This window comes from Channa argus, chromosome 5 (assembly GCF_033026475.1).
Source record: "Channa argus isolate prfri chromosome 5, Channa argus male v1.0, whole genome shotgun sequence".
NCBI lineage: Eukaryota > Metazoa > Chordata > Actinopteri > Anabantiformes > Channidae > Channa > Channa argus.
In genome coordinates this window covers 12,064,549-12,083,758 of record NC_090201.1, presented here as the reverse complement: position 1 = coordinate 12,083,758, position 19,210 = coordinate 12,064,549, and the positions used below count along the sequence as shown (strand labels likewise).

At 41.2% G+C, this 19,210-nt stretch overlaps 1 protein-coding gene across 7 annotated transcripts in view; it reads right to left on the bottom strand.

The window, feature by feature from the left end:
• Positions 1-426: 426 nt before the first annotated feature.
• Positions 427-19,210, bottom strand: part of srgap2 (SLIT-ROBO Rho GTPase activating protein 2) — a 49,515-nt gene continuing 30,731 nt past the window's right edge. For 4 of the 7 annotated variants that reach the window (XM_067504342.1, XM_067504337.1, XM_067504343.1 and 1 more), the window contains 21 exons: positions 16,770-16,932; positions 14,325-14,387; positions 12,897-13,112; positions 12,491-12,619; positions 11,931-12,152; positions 11,740-11,841; positions 11,439-11,636; positions 11,215-11,299; positions 10,625-10,652; positions 10,338-10,368; positions 9,494-9,554; positions 9,198-9,275; positions 8,958-9,092; positions 8,756-8,861; positions 7,231-7,455; positions 6,360-6,454; positions 5,252-5,450; positions 4,240-4,377; positions 3,809-4,019; positions 3,597-3,707; positions 427-3,509 (listed from right to left, as the gene is read on the bottom strand). In XM_067504342.1, coding sequence (XP_067360443.1) covers positions 2,985-3,509; positions 3,597-3,707; positions 3,809-4,019; positions 4,240-4,377; positions 5,252-5,450; positions 6,360-6,454; positions 7,231-7,455; positions 8,756-8,861; positions 8,958-9,092; positions 9,198-9,275; positions 9,494-9,554; positions 10,338-10,368; positions 10,625-10,652; positions 11,215-11,299; positions 11,439-11,636; positions 11,740-11,841; positions 11,931-12,152; positions 12,491-12,619; positions 12,897-13,112; positions 14,325-14,387; positions 16,770-16,932 — 3,121 coding nt within the window. In that variant the 3' untranslated portion in view covers positions 427-2,984. The remainder of the gene's footprint in view (positions 3,510-3,596; positions 3,708-3,808; positions 4,020-4,239; positions 4,378-5,251; positions 5,451-6,359; positions 6,455-7,230; positions 7,456-8,755; positions 8,862-8,957; positions 9,093-9,197; positions 9,276-9,493; positions 9,555-10,337; positions 10,369-10,624; positions 10,653-11,214; positions 11,300-11,438; positions 11,637-11,739; positions 11,842-11,930; positions 12,153-12,490; positions 12,620-12,896; positions 13,113-14,324; positions 14,388-16,769; positions 16,933-19,210) is intronic. The other 3 variants (XM_067504339.1, XM_067504338.1, XM_067504341.1) reach the window with 3 other exon arrangements.

Genomic DNA, 19,210 nt, shown 5'->3' with positions numbered 1-19,210 from the left:
AACAAGGTAGACTTTGTTTCACTTGGTGCCTGAAGTTCCGACTGTGCTAGCAGAGAGTGGGCTGGCACATACTCTTAGATTTGATACCAGTCTGGCCACCTCCAGGTCAGAAAGAAGCGTCAGCAGTTTCCACCCTGCTGTTCATGTATCAGCATAACGACAAGCATCAACAGTCGTTTCCCCGTGAGAAAGATTTCAGGGCATCATTTTTAGGATTTGTAGTTTACCATCATTGCAATCCTACATTCAATGAGAATATTTAAGTCGGTTGTGAAACTACTTGTGAGTCACAACCTCACAAGTGATTAAACTATTTTCCAAACTACATCATTTACATTTGATTATTTGACTCTCCATCTCTTCTTTGGACAAAGACGTTATTGGAACAAACATGAAATAAATGAAGAATCTTTATAGCAAGCAATGTTTATTTAAAAAAAACAGATTTACTACAAGTACTACGCAGAATTATATAAGGCCTATTTGATTAAGCTACTATTGCTATTACTGTACAATATTGTACCAAAAAAGAGTGTACCTCTGTAATGTACAACATTGTATATACAAAGTACATCTGAACACAGGATTCTCCAGACAACTATAAATAGATTTGACATTACAGTCTTTGTTTTTTTTTTAGTTCTGCTGATTTCACATGGACACAAAATGCATATTCAACAATTCTGACAAATCATCCCCACAGTTAGTCCACACACAAGCCAAGTTGTTCAAGTGCATGATGATTGATTTGAGATAGAAGAGGGTCCCAGCTCCCCTTGACAGCACAGCTGGACTATAATACAACAACCACCCACATGCATGTCTGTATGTAGTAGAGTTTACATATTGATAAGGTGAGTACATCACCACTAACACTCCCACAGTCACAGGCCCTCCAGTTGTCATGAGGTAAGAGCAACACAAATACACCAGGTAATACACAAACAGTATACAGATTAAAAAAACAATTATAAATTACCTGGTAGAGAGCATACAGGAATGCAGTGTGAGATTTATTTTGGGCGTAAGAGCTCGGGAGAATGTATGTAGGGATGTAGGGATAGTGAGGACAAGAGGGTAAAACGATTTCAATACTTCCTCAAGAAAGTGAAAAATTTTATATAAATTTATTTCATTCACTCTGAATGGCATGTTTCTAAGTCAGTGTTCAGCAACATATGCCTTAACTCATTGGGTCTAATTCTGCAAAGGTACTCAGTATCCCCCCCCCCCCAAAAAAAGATTTTTCAACGACATGGGTGTTGTTACAGCAGTGACTGAAAACGAGACATTTCATGGTTCCCTGCAGGTTATTTTTCTGGTCAAATGTACACAGTGCATATTTATTCAGCACTAAGGCTGCTGGTACTCCTGAACATGGGAGAAGAGTTTTCTTGTCGATCTACAGATATCTGTTGATGTTGGGTGGTATCCCTTTATAGTGGGTGGGAAAGGCTGGAATGAGATGAGCTGAGGTGCATACATAATCTACATCCACCCATGCTTTCACAGGCGCACATGCTCACACCCAGATGGCTACACATTTCCACATTTTATCATAACAGACTGAGCATTAATAAACAACTGGGAAAAAGGTAATAATAAAAGCAAAATTTGCCTAAGAGTGCACTGGATGAGGTGTTCGGTTGTGCTTTTATCTAAACACACTCAGGAGGAACCTCAGCTCCATGCTTCCAGTTATCATCATGGTTATTAAACGTACATACACACCATTAGAATATTAAAACCCTTTTTACTGTTAATTGAAATATATAGTTAAAGGAGCAAGCTGTCACCTTGTTTGAAGCTGTTCTATAGCTGGTACTGCAGATACATAAACTAATGCAATCAGCCAGCTTGCAACTGTGGCTACTGGTTATCGCCCCAGCATGCAAGGAAAACCTGAAAGGTGTTTAGCTGCCACAAAACACCACCACACACATATCTGAATAAAATGTGTGTGCGCACAATCCAACATTACATATAAAAATGTTGGGTTTCAGTGGTCCCCTACACACATACACAGAATAGAGCTGCAAGCAGCATAATGCCTCAAACCACCAGCGTTCATCATTTTATTGCTCTATCTGGATTTAAGATTACTGTGGTCCACGATAGCTATATTGGAGAACACTGCTCCTGCTGAGCTCCTCTTGTGGTACTTGTACTGAACAGTAATTTTACAACAAGAAAAAAAAATATATCACCAACATATCAAACACTAGAGGAATAGATAAAATAATGCTCTTGATCACAAGACTTGTACTGATATTTGGCACAGTTTTCTTTCCTTTAAACATTTTTAAAGTCCAGCTTTATCTCCAGTCTTCCACATCTGAAGCAGCCAGTCTGTGCTTTACTTCTACAAAGAGCAAGATCTTAGCATTTCACAGTCTGTTCTTGGGAATCAAATACTCACTCCCAGTCCTCTAGTCATGGGGTCATTGCAAAAGAAAAAAAATGTCATTTCCTACTTTACAAAATCAAACAGTGCTTTTTGATCCTCACTTAGATCTGTGTTGTAAAGGCAACTAACACTTTTGCAAACCCACTTAAACACAATTTCAAACATTGCAAATTAGTGTATGTAAGCTCCTGGTGCTCAAGGTATGTAGATGTCCATCCTGAGTCCTGTTCCCTTGTACAAGATTTTGAAAACCAGTGGTCACTGGAGTCTTTCTGGCAGCAAAAAACAAAGATGTGTCTTTGAAGGGCATCAATGGTTACTATGCCCCGTAATAGCTGGTCTGGATTAAGCTGAGCTGCCAGAAGAGGGCAGGAGAAAACTCTTGACACTCCAAGGGAAAGTGGTAAAAAGCCTGGACACCATGAGGTGAATGCTACACATGTGTAGTGGGTTAGGGGTCGTGTGTGTGTGTGTGTGTGTGTGTGTGTAACGAAGAAGTGCTTCTATCACATGGTAGAAGACCTGTAAGAATCTAAGAGTTCGTTAGGATCGGTGTCATCGTTTAGATCACGGCAACCTAAGCTGGACAGGATTTGTCATTAGACTGGGGTGGAGGTGGGGGAGGAGGAGGAGGAGGAGTGTATGGGAGTGAGAGCATGTGGCCTGCAGGTGGAGGAGGGGGTGTAGGGGGAACGGTGGAGGTTGGGGAGCCCATGGCTGGACTGCCACCCCCTCCTCCACTCTTTGGGAACACCACTGGCTTCGGCCTTGTTGCTGGGGGGCGCACCTCTCTAGAGGAAGGTACAGAAGAGGACAGAGAGGGCGAGGTGGTGGAGGGCAGAGGGCTTCGTGGTTGGCTCTTGACAGGGCGGAAGGAGGAAGGTGAATCGCTGGCAGAGGAGGCACTGCGCTGAAGCGAGTGGACATGCGAGGACCCCACCTCGCTATCCCGCAACAGACGGGAGTGGAGTGGACTGGAGGGCTCTGAAGCACCTCCTCCTCCTCCACCACCACTCCCACCTTTTAGTTGCTCCAGTGTGTCCAAGACCACATCAGGGGCGTGCGTATGTTTGGAGGTGCTCTGTCTTTCGAACTCAATCTCCTGCAGCATGAGAGGAAGATATAAAGTAAACAAACACATGTACACAACAATGTCTCTTATGGTAGAAAGCTGAACTGAGACCAGTACCTGTGCGCTGTGCTCAACCTGAGCTATGACCTCAGGATCCAGTGGTCTGTGATTACTGAAGCTCTTGGATCGCCCTGCTGTAGTTGTCTTCTTTAACTGTGGACTCTCCACCTAAACTTTCACAATGGTCGCGATTAAAAGCTGGCCACTTTCAACTAAACGGTCAATTTAACACAGTTATTAATTGGAGATACAGTAAAATGTTACAGTACCTTGGTCTTGAGAGAGGAGTGGCGAGTGACTGAGTTGAGAATGCTGTGAGCACTGACTGGTCGTTTCTCTCCTGTTTCTTTCACCAGAGCCTCGCCAGCAGGAAAAGAAGCTGTTCTCACCCCTCCTCCAGTAGCTCCTGGACTGGAACTGTCACTCTCTGAGCTCCGGAATGTTCTTCGGATGTTCCCAGGCTCTGAACGTTTCCTCAACCTGAATGTAATAAATGTTTCAGTTAAAAGCCTAATATGATGCTGAGATTCAAGTGAAAGGGTGCTAAAAGCCAATTCAGGGACAAAACCAACTGAAACCAAAAACAAAAGCAACTCTTTAATCATTTCAGTTGTTTTTTTCTTTTTTTTTTGGGCGTGTACACCTTGTGGCCCTAACTTAATTTTCCAGTAAAACAACTGTAAACTGGATTGTAACACACTTGTTCAAGTTGGCTAGGTAGATGTCAGCCACATGGGCCCCCGTAGGAGAAGCAGCACTTCCTCTAGTGGACACCCTCTCCTCCAGCAGGTCCCTGGAGTCAACATCTGGCTTTGGACTTCCCCGTCCTCCATCAGCCCTGAAACAATCATCATGACAAAGCTGACTATGGTGCATCCCACCCCCCAACTCAAATTAGTAGCTGCTGAATCCAGATTATGATAATGAAGAGAAGAGTTGGCTTTGATGAGAACTGTTTTCTTGCTGTACTAAATACCAGACATTAAACACATAACATAAAAACATAAAAACCAAGTCCAGCTTAAAGGGGAATTCTTGCATTGGTCATCCTGGGTATCATTTTCATATTATATTCTGTTATGAAAGTATAGCACTATCACTTTGCTCTCAAAATCTGTTGTAGAGTTTTAGAAAATGTGATTTTTTTATGCAGAGTTAGGAAAAGGTTTATTTGCAAATCCTTGTAGCTTTTCATCTAAACCTTTAGTACCTGTAAAACAATTACCCACAACTGGACCATCAATAAAATGTGTACATTGTGGTTTTTGTTTCCCAGTTTAGATTCTAAGACACCTGATCCATATTCTCATGTCTGCTAGCCAATCTAAAATGCACTCAATTTTAAAAAGCCTTTGTTTGTTTAGACCTATGTAAACCCATCATTCCACCCACATGAATTTAACAGGTGAAGTTGAAAAGGAAATTGATCTGATGTGATCTTATCATAGTAATTACGCATTCTTAGCTACGGTGATTTCCAGTGGACTGTTTTTACTTATGGTCAAACTAATGTTTGAAACTGTTAATGTTTTCTAGAGAAGGCTTTTAGACTGGAGTTTGCATTTCCCAGAAGATCAGAGATCATCCTACAGTATTTATAATAGAAAAATAGATGACACAAACTGAGCTGAGAATGTACCTTGAAAAGAATTTTATTGGTTTTATTGCTTGAGCAGATATTTGATCAAGACCAGGACTGAAATATGTCTTACGTGTCTTGGACCACAATGTATTGGTGTGGCACCAGACCATCCACTCCATTGTGTTGTCCCTCCCACCAGTCATCAGAGGCTCGCTGGTACAAAAGCAGAGAGGCACCCTTCTTGAACGATAACTCCCGACTAGTCCGTCCGGAGTAGTCAAACCGAGCAACAGCTTCAATCGGGTCTGACTCTGAAACAGCCAAGGAGCCTGAGATTCAGAGAAGAGTAGACAGAGACAGGATGCGACAGAAAAGCAAGGAGGTGCAACAAACATGAAAGAAAAGAAACGTGGAAGAGAGGGGAGGCCAGATTAGTTCACAGCAAGTTAATCCAGCTGTATTTAGTGACTGCACAGAGGTTAAGTCAAAGAAATGCAAAGCTATAACAAAGCAGCATAATTCACAGGTTTACTGAGAGCACGGTGTGAGCAGTTTTAAAAGGTTAGCCACAGTCACTGGTGAAAAAAGCAGGAAGATCTGCTGACAAGAGGAAACTCGTGAATTCTTTTATATAAACAGAGTGACACCTCAACCTCAACAACCATCAAATTATATTCCAGCTGTTCTGTCTGTCCACAATTACTAATGAAGAACTGTGTGTCTACTTGGAGGATAATACTGTAATTCAGCCACAGCAGTCCAGCTTTAGACCCACTCTTAACCGCTTTTGTTGAGTAAGCTGCTGTCAATAGGATTTTATGTTTCTGCTCTCTGTTGTTTGCAGATATTTGAAATAATGTCCTGAGATAACTGATAAAGATGTTTCTTTATGATTAATATAAGGCCCCACAATTTTTTATTGTTTGAGTAATATTTAATTTTCACCTCATCACTGTTATCTATCTTTACCCACATTCCTCCTGTCAAACATTTATTCTATAGGAAGACAATTGTATGCATTTCCCCAGAGCACAGATCACTGATATACTGAATTATACTGTAAAGAGAGGTATTTGCTTCAGTCCAATATTATAATAACTTAGAAATGTGCATTGAAAGATGGTCACACAAATAAATCTAAATCTAGCTCAAAAATCTAGCTCAAAAATGTAATTTTTTAAATATTTATCTTAAACAGTGCTAGTTTGTGTGTGTGTGTGTACAGTTGCTCCATTTACCATCTTCACTGTTGTTGTGGCTCACAGAGACAGTATCAGGCGCAGGTTCTTCCACAAGGGGGGGCTCACAGTGTGGACTATCACTATGTAGCCCGCTTAAGAGGAACAGAGAAAATTCAGATATGAGACCAGTTCAAAAGAAAGGTATGTGTTTAATGACTCACAGCTACAGCTCATATCCATCTGTTTGGTCACAGGCACTCATTCAGGACATACCACAATACAGTTTAGTACTGACATCATAACCCCTGTGCAAACCTGTACACTCTTTTTATGAACATTTTTGTTACAAATTTGTCTGTTCAGGTTTAAATCACTAAAGTACCCAGAGCTAGGGAAGTACACCAAGGCTTGTGGCCAGGTTTTTACATAAGGCCATGTCCAATGTGAATATTATCCGTCTAAAACAAAGAAATTAGGCAATTAAAAAAAACAAGCAAAATACCTGGGTGGAACAGCCATGCCAAAGGGATAACAGTTTCTGTTTATGCTTCATACAACACAGACTGAACAGTGCTCCTACAGTGTGACTTGCAGTCTAAACATCTGCACTGACTGGCAGCTGTAATTATAACTGGTGCCAAGGTTTATCATTACAGCAAAACTGAAAATTGGCCCTTGTGCACATTGTGGTGTGCTTGTGCATGCTGAGCTGATGTGGTTAGGCAGTACTTTAATCTCCTGTGTGATGGTGGGTAAGCTGATCCTCATGGTCCACTGGCCCTGAGCAGAGCAGACAAGCAATCCTCCTTTCTGTCCTCCTCATCACCCTAAACCACCCTTCTTCGCCATCGTAGTGGCTTCCTAGGTTATACCCTATAGGACTTATTGCTCCCCTCTCATACACATTCTACCAATTTTTGGCTCTTACCAAAAGTCATCTCCTGCTCCAGGGATTGTGTAGATGGGGCCTTGCAGAGCCTGCAGTCCAGGAAAGATACTGTCATGGTGAATGATGATTGTTTTAATGAGCTCGTTGACATGGGCCTGGCAAGAAACCTGGTCATTGCCCTCGGGGACAGACATCAGGGTGGGACCAAAACAGATGGCCAGGTTGTAGGGGTCCATCATGTTCTCCTCACTGTAGTTGGACAGGCTGTGCACAGGGGAAAGCAGAGTGTTTTGGAGGGCATTTTCTCCTTCTCTTAAAACATACAAATTATACAAAACAGCCATGAAATGTTATTTATAGCCTATATCACATTCTGTGTGTGTGTGTGTGTGTGTGTGTTTCGTATGAAATCAAGTCCAACAGTACACTTTACCCATGATATATCACTTAATTTGAATGATGATGAAGAGAGCTGATGATGTGTGTGTTTTTCAGTGCGTGAGTAGAACCAGGAGCTCTGAGATGACTGTAAATCACTTCGGCAAAAGAAGACACTTTCCCTCTGTCTCAGATCACTTGGTTTACTTGGGAGTTTCATATTTTAGGTCTCCCATCTGCAAAGTCTTGATGTCGTTCCCTCCCCTTTGCTACCTTCATTTACTGAAAGGCTACGTCATAAATCAGAGCACTTGGAATGTGTCTCTACATGGGTGGATAAAATACAGTACGGACTGGGTAAAAGCATAAATTCAGCTCTTTTCTACAACAAACAAAGCAAAACTTACCTAAAAGATTTTCTTTTACACAAGTCACTCTTATTAGTCTCTATTTGAATTATTCCTGCTGATGTTTTCCTGCTTTTCCTGGTCGTTTTTATGCATTTGGGTTTGTGTCTGTAGTAAGACCCTGAATGTGATACTGGGCTATAAAAATAAATTTGACCTGAAGTAAGAAATTTAACTATTCCCCAGGGATAAGGTGACTCTTTGATAAACTGCTGGTTTGAGAATTTGTTTAGACACATGCTCATAGAAATAAAGTCCAACAATAAGCCCAATCAAAAAACTCTTTGCCTCCTCACAAACCAACACCAAAACACCTAGCTCTAATCACTGTAGGCTTTCTTAAATACATTAGTATTTGTGGACAAACATTTATGTGTGTTTTCTCAGTGTGTGTCCTTAAATGAACGTTCCATTAACATGGCTCCTACAGGAAGTTTACATTTGGTGTGCCAGAAGGAGTTGAGAAGACCAAAGGACAGCGTTGTGACCTCTCTGGTTAATAAAACCCCTGAATGTTTAAGGGGGAATATCAGTGGTTTAGGATAGAGAATGTTCCTTAGAATGTTTAAAGATGGCATATTATGCTCTACTACCTTTATAACCAGATATGTAAATTCTGGTTTACTGCACTTTATATGAAATGATGGACCATTTTATATTCTTAGACGCAGTTATCAAATGGATGCATATACGGTACACTGCTACCAGATGGTTTGCTGTAATATTATTGTGTGTGTGTGTGTGTGTGTGTGTGTGTGTGTCTGCATCCTGCTACTCACTGGTTAAGGAAGGCGAACAGATATCTCATGATAATAAGGATTTTATTTGGCAGAGATTGCAGGACCTTCTTAATGTGGACTGCTCGCTCATGGAGGCTTTCCATCGCTGGAAAATAACACAGCCATAACACCCAGGAGATTACTCGCACAATTCAGCACACACAGAAATGCACATAAACCCACAAAACAATGCAACACTTACAGACACAGGATATGAGGTCATGGAAGACTTCCTTAGGGAAGAGGGCATGATCAAGTCCTCTAAAATAGAGCTTCAGTACACCCGCAATAGAGTCCATGTCGTGGTCATTCTGGTCCCCTGCCAGAGGATCCTCACCTATTTCCGGGTGAGAAGTAAAAAGAGGAGGGGGTAAGAAAAGATAATAAAGCACTGAATAAACATATTCTGTGTACACAAGTTAACTCTTGCTGAAAGCTGTACCTCTCTCAAAGGCATTCTTTATGTCGTTGACTTCCACCTGAGAGCCTGACACTCGAAAGATGCCTTCATGCTGCAGACCTACACAGATGTAAAATTCATAAAAAGGTGTTCAAATCTAGACTGCTTTTTAATTTCTGGAGTTCAGAGTTCGTGGAGATCATAGATTTTCAAACTAAAATAATTAGTATTGTTTAATTTGATCAAGAACCAATCACTCCTGACATAACACTGTAACCAATCGGTGCACAGAAAAGGCTGATGGTAAACCTATCACTTTACAGGAGAAATGTACTCACCATGGCGACTGATGAAGCGGATGCAGCTCTCGACCATCAGGGGAATGGCCTCACTTGAGTCCTGAAACATGGGGAGAGTTATTTCAGCAAGAGGAAGATGTGAAAATAACACATAGCACATTTCTTCTCAGGACGATTTTCACACACTCACACACATTGGTGCACAGTGGAGGAGGAATGGGTATCAGACATGAGGGAGAGAGGGTGGGTGCAGTACCCAGCTGTTGCTAGGAGACAGTGGTTTTTCCCTTTTCCCTTTGTTTGTTTTGGGTTTCAACAAATTTCTGGGAGGTGAGACTGGGGACTGTATGTTGGACATTATATGTGCCCTCATGCTATAAATCCAATTATGGTTTTATTTGTTGACAACTGACTATAATTTGAATTGAACAATCAGCATTTTCTCTGTGAAGTGATCGTTAATGACTAAAGCACAAGTCACCCACAAGGGGGAGCCAAAAACATGAGATTCCCCAGAGGAGAAGTTCTTTTGATGACCAATGTGTTATTTCAGACTGCATGATAGAATGTCAACAGACTGCACAGATTCCGATCAGTCTGCGATAATAAAGGTATGCTTTTGTGTGCTGGGTTAGATTTATTTGAATTATGTGATGATAAACAAAATGCTGTTGACATCTATGTGTCCATGCATCCTGTGAGGGATGAGGATAATGCGAGGAAATGTGTAGCATGAGTTAATAACAACGCTAGAGAGGCTCTAACTGGGAAACTAACATCCATTCAGAAACAAAACACACACACACACACACACACACACACACACACACACACACACAGACACACACACACACACACACACACAGTTATGACAGATAATTACCTGCTTCCGTACTGTCGAGTTTCTCCGTCCACTACACAGAGAGAGAGAGAGAGAGAGGGGAAATAAAGAAACAGCACTCTGTCATTATGTTCCCAGAGAAAGTCTATTTATAATTACAACTCTGGTAACACTTTATTTGTATACACAGACACATATGCACAAGTGTTGAGAATATCTATAAACAGTGACAGGGAAAAATAATACCTCTGGCTGCTAAGAAATCAAGCTTAAACACTGCTATATGAAATTGTGTGTGTGAGCATGTTTCCTTCCTTTACCACACCTACCTGGCAAGGCAACAGTCAGTCTTCTGACCTAAAGGAGGGAGAAACAGGAAGAGGGGGAGGGGAGAGGGGAGAGGGGTTGTGACAAAAAAGAGAGAGGGGGGGAAGAGATGCAGTTAAAGCAGAAGCAGGACACAAGGAAATGGCTTTAGATGAAACAGACACAAGGAGACAAACTTCCCATTTAATCACACACACACACACACACACACACACACACACAGTTTAGGAGAGGTTGTTGGTAAGGTTGTAGAAACACAGACATGTTCAGCCCTGAGGAAACCCCCCCTCCTAACACACACTTATACCCACAGCTGCATCGACATATGGTCACTGTCACTGTGACCTATCCCTCAGTACACACACAGCTTGTGATTATTTGATATATTAAACTCATTCTGTTGCCCTGCATGGGTTCTGATGTGTCCCACTACACTATTCATCTCTCTGATCTGTGCCCCATTCTGCATCTGGCCACTAACTTACCTGAATCCATCTCCCTTTTGCTGCATAGCCCCCAGTACACTCACACAAACAGGACACAAAGATGACTTCTAAAAAGATATGAAGGACACTCCACTAGTCCCACTCACTCTCTCCCAGGGTCTTCTGGATGAGGTCATGCTTGGCCTGCAGCTTTGTAATCAGGCTCCGGCCTTCGAGGAACTCTTTCAGTTTCTATAGCACATTGAGACACACGCGTCACATCATGTGCAGATTATAAACATGTATAATTAAAGTAAAACTTAGACCTTTGTCAAGTAAAGATCTCACTAATGCTTCTGAGAAATCATGGATGACCATCAATGGCACTGACCGTGAAGTAAAACTGCTCAGTCTCCTGCTGATTGGCCCGTCGCTTGGCCAGGCTGGGTTTGCTGAGATAGGATTCACTGAAGGTGGACTTGACCGACTCCATGCTGTTGCTGTGGTGGAAGCACTCAGACACATCATAGTCCTCCACAGTTACCATGTCTTGGATGGTGGACAGAGTGGCTTCCATGGTTTTCTTCACCTGCAGTACAGGGTAGAAAATATTATATAAATCAGAAGCTATGATTAACACACACAAAACAACTGTAAATAAATAATATTACTCAAACTGGAATATGTCAGACCTCTTCATTCTCAATCTTGAGTGTGGAGAGGCGGGACTGCAGTTGCTGGCACCTCTGGAGCAGGTCGCTTTCCAGTGGCTGTTGTGCACACACCACTCCCATCTGCAAAAACAAACATATACAGTTCATAGAGAAGATTAACAAAGTTATAAAACACATTTACAGATGCCCTCATTCTGACAAAACTGTACCGTGTCTCCCATATGTGACTGGAAGTCAAAGCGAGCTGGGGGACAAAAAACATTGTTGTAGGTCTCCATCAGTTTTTGTTTGTCCACATTAGGCTCTAGACTCTCTGCCGCTCCCTCCAGTGTCTCCAGGCCAGTGTGTCTAGATGTCTCTACATTCTGTTCTGCAGATAAGTAGGTCCTCAGAGCACGATGCAGGCTGGCATGGTAGCCAAGGTCACAGCACTGTCACACAAACACACATAAATAATATATAAAAAAAAAAAAAAATAATAATAATAATAATAATAATAATAATAATAATATATACACACACACACACACATATATATACATATATATATATATATATAAATAAAAACACACAGATGGCATGAAACATAAATAATAATGATACAATTAACAAAAAACAGACAAAAATCAGTTATTATTTAATAATAAAATGCTAAAAGAGGAAACATGCAACAGGACGAGCAGACTAGTGTCTTCATTAGAAAAGACTAACTTACTTATCTAACTAATATAACTGCTCCCAGAGAGTCAAACTGTGTGTTTATACTCACATCAATAATGTCGGAGAGGTCATGGATGTAATATTTGAAGACAGAGCAGTTTGTACCCTCAAGAGCTAGCAGGTACTCATTCCTGGCCTTGATGGCCTTCAGCTTGTTCTCTGTGTACTTAGCTTGTCTCTGATTGGAGGAAAGAACAGGTAGAGAGGGATAACAGGTGTTGGAGTAAAAAGCTTCAGTATTGATTATAGATAACAAGAAGTGAAGAATCATGTCTTGACAGGCCCCAGCTGTAGTGGACAAGGTTAGCAATAAACCATTCGTGTTCTTATAAATCATTCATGAGACACACATAAGTCAGTGTCACAACAGGTGGAGTGCTCTGAAACAGCTCTCCTCTCCCTTTCTTCTCGCTGCCCCTTATTTCAGCTCCCCTACCACACCAAGACCTACTCACCTTCTCCTTCATCTTTTCAATTTTTTTGACACTGGAACGTCTGACAGGTTTCTCCTCGGCTTTGATGTTGGCCAATGCGTCGGGGGAACGCGGCGTCTGTCTGTCGTCCTGTCGACCGGAACGTCCCATCTGCTTCTCCTCCTGCTTCTCTGCCTCCTTTAACTTGGACTCAGCATTCATGCTCTCAGTGTTGAACATGTGGTATGTCTTCATCACCTGGGAACACGGGTTAGGATTTGTAGACAAACATTTATGTGTTTTTTCTAAGTGTGTCTCCACCAGTTTTGGCTGTGGATCAAAAGTGGGATTATGCCAATCAGCAGAATGAAGACAGTGGAGTGCTGAGACACAATACATAGACAGATTTTTTTTAAATCCAGCACTGCCATTCTAAAACATTGCAGAGAATCCCACACACACAACCACACACACACACACGTCACTCAAACCAGATCTTTTATACTATAATTACAGCACTAGAGCTGCTTTTCTCAGTGGCTGAAATGAAACTTTATGCCTGCTTGCTGCTCAGAACCATGCTGTAGAAAGAAACTTTGCCCGCACACACACATTGTGATCTTCTTAGTCTTTCTGGCAGTAGTATGGTCACGTGTAACCCGACACTCAGTCCCTGACAGCGTGAAACCAAACCCACAGCTAGTGATGACGTGTGAAATATCAACAATGCTATAAATCTCTAGTTAGTAACAATTTGCACAACAACACATATTTGTGTAGTGAATATACATATGGCATTGTCAGTGTACATCAAGTTATCACGTTTTAAAACATACTTTATCGATTAGGGTATACATGCTTGCAACTCTGTGAGGCTGCAATTAGGCAAATCAGTGCTTTGACCTAAATGCCAACAGCAGCCACCATGCATACGTTGACAATGCCAAGATGCTGATGTTTAACAGGTGCTGTGATCACAATGGTTTAAAGTCTGTTAGCATGGTTTACACAGACTTTGAGGTTTGTGGATATGTGGTTATAAGCCAAAGCATTACACAAATTCTTATTTAATGTTGGTACTAATGAGAAAGTAAGGGGTATTACCACCAAATTACATGGGAATTTAACCAGTAGTTATTTGAGCATGGACCAAAGTGGTGGGTAGGTTGACCAAAATATCAGCTATCACTAAAACAAAGTCACTAGTATGACTACAAATCTTCATCCAATTGTAGGCAAGTGGCTCCAAAATCTTCATATAACTTCTTCTGTCTATAGTCCTATGCTAAATGCATTTCTTGCATTGTACTATTTCTTGTAGTAAAGTAAAAGAAAGTAGCAATTTCTTCTTTAAATATGCTGTTAAAAAAACTAGTAACTGTTTTGAAGTTGAGTTATCCAAGATGCAATGGATCACGCCATAATATTGAATTCACATGTTGTGAAGGTAATGTAAGTGATTTGTCTTACCGTGTAAAGCTCATTAAGAACTTTCATCACATCCTCCTGCAGCTGTACACCAACCTCTTTACTCTGAAGAGACAGAGGAAAAAGAAAAAAAAAAGACAGATTAATGCAAATGAAAAGTTCTAACCATTAGTCTAGTTCCTGCTGCTTCTGCTGTTTGTCCGCCACTCGGACAACTAATGACTTCCATACCCACGCAGCCATGCGGTCACATAAGTGCCCGATCATCAATCAAAACTAGATTATCTGGCTGTACAGCAGTGGATGAGTTGCTAGTTCAGATAAATGACCAAGGTGGCAGTGGACTTGATGGATGAAGAGTTTGAGGAGGCGGCTACAGATACTGATTGCTTCATGATGGCAGGGAGGCAAAAAGAGCAGGTCAGGGTAGGCAAGAGGGCAGAAGAACCAAAAACTGAGGACAAGATGGCAAAGTAGAAAAAAAGGCAAGTGACTTCACAGCAACCCACATGTTAGTACACTCAAAACATATTCCTAAATGTACTCCCATATGCAGCCATACTTATATAAAAAAAAATTTGAAATTACAGTATGTGTGCACAGATTCACACACATTGTACAAATGTGTGGTTTTGGGGATCTTTAAATAGTGCTGACTTAAACTGAAGGCAGACAAATACAAAACGAGGGATTGGTATAAGGGAGAAAAAAAAGAAAAGAAAAGTCATCACAAATATGATGTGGCATGGCAGAATAAAAGCAAGAACAGATTTTGCTAGTTCATGTAGAGCACTGGCTTCTTCCTGGAAGAGGGCACAGAAGACACTGTCAGATAAAAAAAAGGTAGAAGGTTAATGGAGAAAAATGAAATCACTGTGAAAAATTCACGTGGGAGAATTTCAGAGAGTAAAAGGTCAGGTACAGAGGAAAACTACAGTAAGAGAGATTTAGGGTGTCTGCACCAAAGCAAAGTGAGCACTATCACTTCTATAGTAGTTTCATATTAGGTGTCAATTGACCAGACTACGCCCACTAAAAAGCAATCAGCCCTGACTGAGCCACTCTATCTATCAACCTCTTAACCTTTGGAGATCTCATCTTGCCTGTGGTCTTTTAGTGTGGTTAAGCAAAACCACAGACAAGCAAAGCTCCATGCTTCACTAGCCCTTATGTCTGTGGTCCAGGTTGAGACAGAGCCCTCAACAGAACAGTTTAACTCATTCTCTATGTAAATATATAAATACTTTCTGCACTGCTACTGTCTTTCACTAAAAGGGCATTTGGTGTGTGAAGATGTGTCATGTGAAGATGTGTCATGGCCCCTGGTGAATTATCTGCTTAGTTAGCCTTCTGATAATGCACATTTAAGTTCATCACTAACCCGTACTTGATGAAATCGACCCTCAAAAACAAACAAAAAGGAGAGGCAGAGAAAAAGAGAGAATATGAGTGTTTTTTGGTGCTGATGTGTCAGATGGGCAGAAAAGTTAGGGTGGAAGTTTGTGGGTGTTCTCCTTGTCTGTGATCAGGCTGCAAATGTGGTTCAAAGACAACCTATCGGGTTAGAAATCAGCAGCCTCTACCATGAAATTCTGCATAGACTGCTTCATTTCTCTTTGATTAGATTACATTCTTTTCTTAAGCTCCACCCTTAAACCATGTTCACCAAATGTGTACCTTGGATCTTTACCTTAAAATAACATCAAGCAAAATTAGATCAGCATGCTCTCACTCTGAAACTTGAGCAGAACAAAGAATGATGCATGTAAAACAAAAACATAATGATTTCAATGATTATTATTTTTTTTATTAAGACTGATCATAACCTAAACCATACCAATACTTAACTAACCCTAACAAACCCTAGCATTTCATCATTCTAAAATTCGGTTCTGTTCTGGATTTAGTTCCCAGTATCTGGTCCCCATGAGTACATGCATGTCTCTACAAGTGAGAGCCACTATGTAACAAAAACAAACAAACAAACACAAAGACACACACTCTAAATTCCTGATTGTATGTGTGTGATGCACAGCCTCTCACGAGTCTGTGTATTTGGTCTAATATGTCCAGCCTGTAGAAGAACGACTGTCTCCCAGGGAAGGACTCAGCCTTGGTATTTGCTCAACAAGGTCACAGTAAGATCAGATCTCCAGAGTTATCGCTTCATCCATTCTTTCCTTGTCCTCTCATGATGGCCCTCTGTTTCTATTTCTATTCTAATTCCCTCGGTACTTTCTTTTTCTGCTTTTCTATCAGGTTTCTTCTCTCTTTTTTCCTTAAAGACAAAAAGGCAGTGATCTAAAAAGACAAGAGGCTTCTGTATGAGAAGCAGACTGCATAGGCTCTCCTGCATGGCCTAAGGTTCAAATGAAGAGCTGTCAGTCTATAAATCAGACAAGACAGAAATCAACTAAATTTAATCCACTAAGACAACCAATGTGGTTAAAACCACGCAGAACCTGTGGGTGTTTAAGCATGTCTTACCTTCTTGAAGAGACGTCCAGAGTCCTCACTGATCTGGGCAAAGCGAGGAATTATGTTGTTGAGGTAGAGGTCAGACAGGGTGGCATGGTCTCGACTCTCCCTCTTCACCTGCAGCAGCAACAGGTTCCAGCAGTTCACAGGAGATAAAATACTCTGTTCCTTCCTACATGTACACACACACACACACACACAAACACAGAGAGAGAGAGAGAGAGAGAGAGAGAGAGAGAGACAGAGAGAGATTTCAAATGTATTCAGGAACTTTCAAGTGTAATTTTAGATTAAAGAAGTGAGGTCTCTTATCTACTGACAGATCTCACACAAACACACACACAGACAAACACACACAGCATTCAGTAAGTATTCAGACCCCCTTCACTTTTTAAAATGTATTAGTTATTTATATTATGCCTGATACTCCAGTTGTTTAAATTTATTTTTACACAGAGTACCCCAAAATAACAACTTGTAAACAGAAATTTAGCAGCTTCCGTGAATTTAATTAAAGTTTTCTGCCATTCTTCTTCGCAAATTCTTTGCCATTTTCAGTTCTCTCTAGAGATTTCCAATAGGCTGGGCCTAAAACACGCCTGGAACTTTCTCACATCACACAAGAGCTCTGGAGCTCAGAGTAACCATCAGGTTCTTGGCCACCTCTCTTACTAAGGCTCTTTCACCCAGTCGCTCCGTTTGACCGGGTAACAACCTCATGGAAGAGTCCTGGTTTAGCAAACTTCTTGAATTTGAGGGTTATGGAGGCCAATGTGCTCTTGGGAACCTGTAGTAAAGCAGAAATCATTTGTAGCATTGCAAGACAGAGAGGTGTGTGCCTTCCTAAATCATGTCCAATCAATGTAAACTATCACAGGTGGAATCCAGTCAAGCTGTAGAAACATCTCAGCAATGACCAAGAGAAGTTGAGGTACCTGAGCTAAATGCAAAGTATTGTTACAAAGTGTCTGAATACTTGTGATATTGCAGTTTGTTCTTTTTAATACTTTTACAGACAATTCTCAAATTCTCTTTTCACTTTGTTGTTATGGGGATGTATGTGTGCTAGGGTTTATATTTATATGCCCCTAACATACATACGTATAGCAAAATACAAAATGTATAGACAAAACACAGTTTTCAGACCAGACAAGGCACTGGGATAACAGACACACAAAGAGAGAATGCCCAGACAGATTTATGTTCAAACCACACACACCCACACACACACACACACACACACACACACACACAGGGACGGTGAGCCAGCCTGAACAGAGGATTCAGCCAGGGTACAAAACACAGCAGGAATAAGTAAGACTCCCCCACAAGCACAGCTGTCGCAAAGAGGAATACAAGAAAAAGGAGAGAGAGTGTTGGAACAGACAAAGAAATTAAGTGGTTTAAAGACTGTAATGGTTTCACTAGCACTTTAATAGCTCAATATTGTTTCATTGTCTTTTGTCAAGTCCTATAAAGCAATTGCACAAATGCAAAGCTGTCAATGCCCTGCTTACTCCACAACACTAACTCTTTTGAAAGTGTGTGCACACAGTACATGTGACTTTCTGTATGTCTGTAGACACTATGGATGATCCATGGATGATCTAGTGGGTAAAATAGATTATGAGTGACTGTGAATGGATGAAAGAAGTTCTTTTTGCTATTAAGAGCAGCTTTAACTGGATACAGAAAGCAAAGAGCCAGAAGGCATTTATATCACTAACACTCACACACACACACACGCACACACACACACAGATGGCGCTCAGAAAAAGTAGAGTATTGACCCAAGCGTACAGAAGGTCAGAGAGACGATCTTTGACCAGGGGGTAGAGAGTGGGGGTGATGTCCATGGGGAGGTGTGAGTGAATGAGTGAGTGAGAAAGTCATAGACAGTGATGTTATACGTTGGTACTGGCTGTTGCTGTTACAATGGACAGATGGACTATGTGTAAGAATGATATTAATTCTAAAAAAACAAACAAACAAAAAAAACAAATCTACCTGCACACATTACAATACTGAAACTCTCATGTAAAGAGTTCATACGCAATGGTCATGTGGGCCCAAGAGCATTTGTATCACTTTCTACTTCTTCCTCTTTTGTTGTCATTTCTGTCTGTTTGCACAACATTTCCCCCACTAAAACAAGGCCCCAGTTCCTCTTTTTGCTCAACTGGTTCACCTACATGTGACATGTCTCCCTTAGCCCACCACGGAGGATCACCATGGCAATGGCACTAGAGGATTGGGTAACTCTGAAACCATTGGCTACCACAAAGTAAACAATGAAATATCATTGGCTCTCTGAAGGTCACATGGTGCACATTGGGTCTTAATGTCAGTCGCTGCCAATGAATTTATTTTGAGGGAAAATGCCAAATGTTCGTTTCCATTCAGGATCAAAGAACACAACATTAAAAGGAGCCTCACTGTTGGCTGTTATG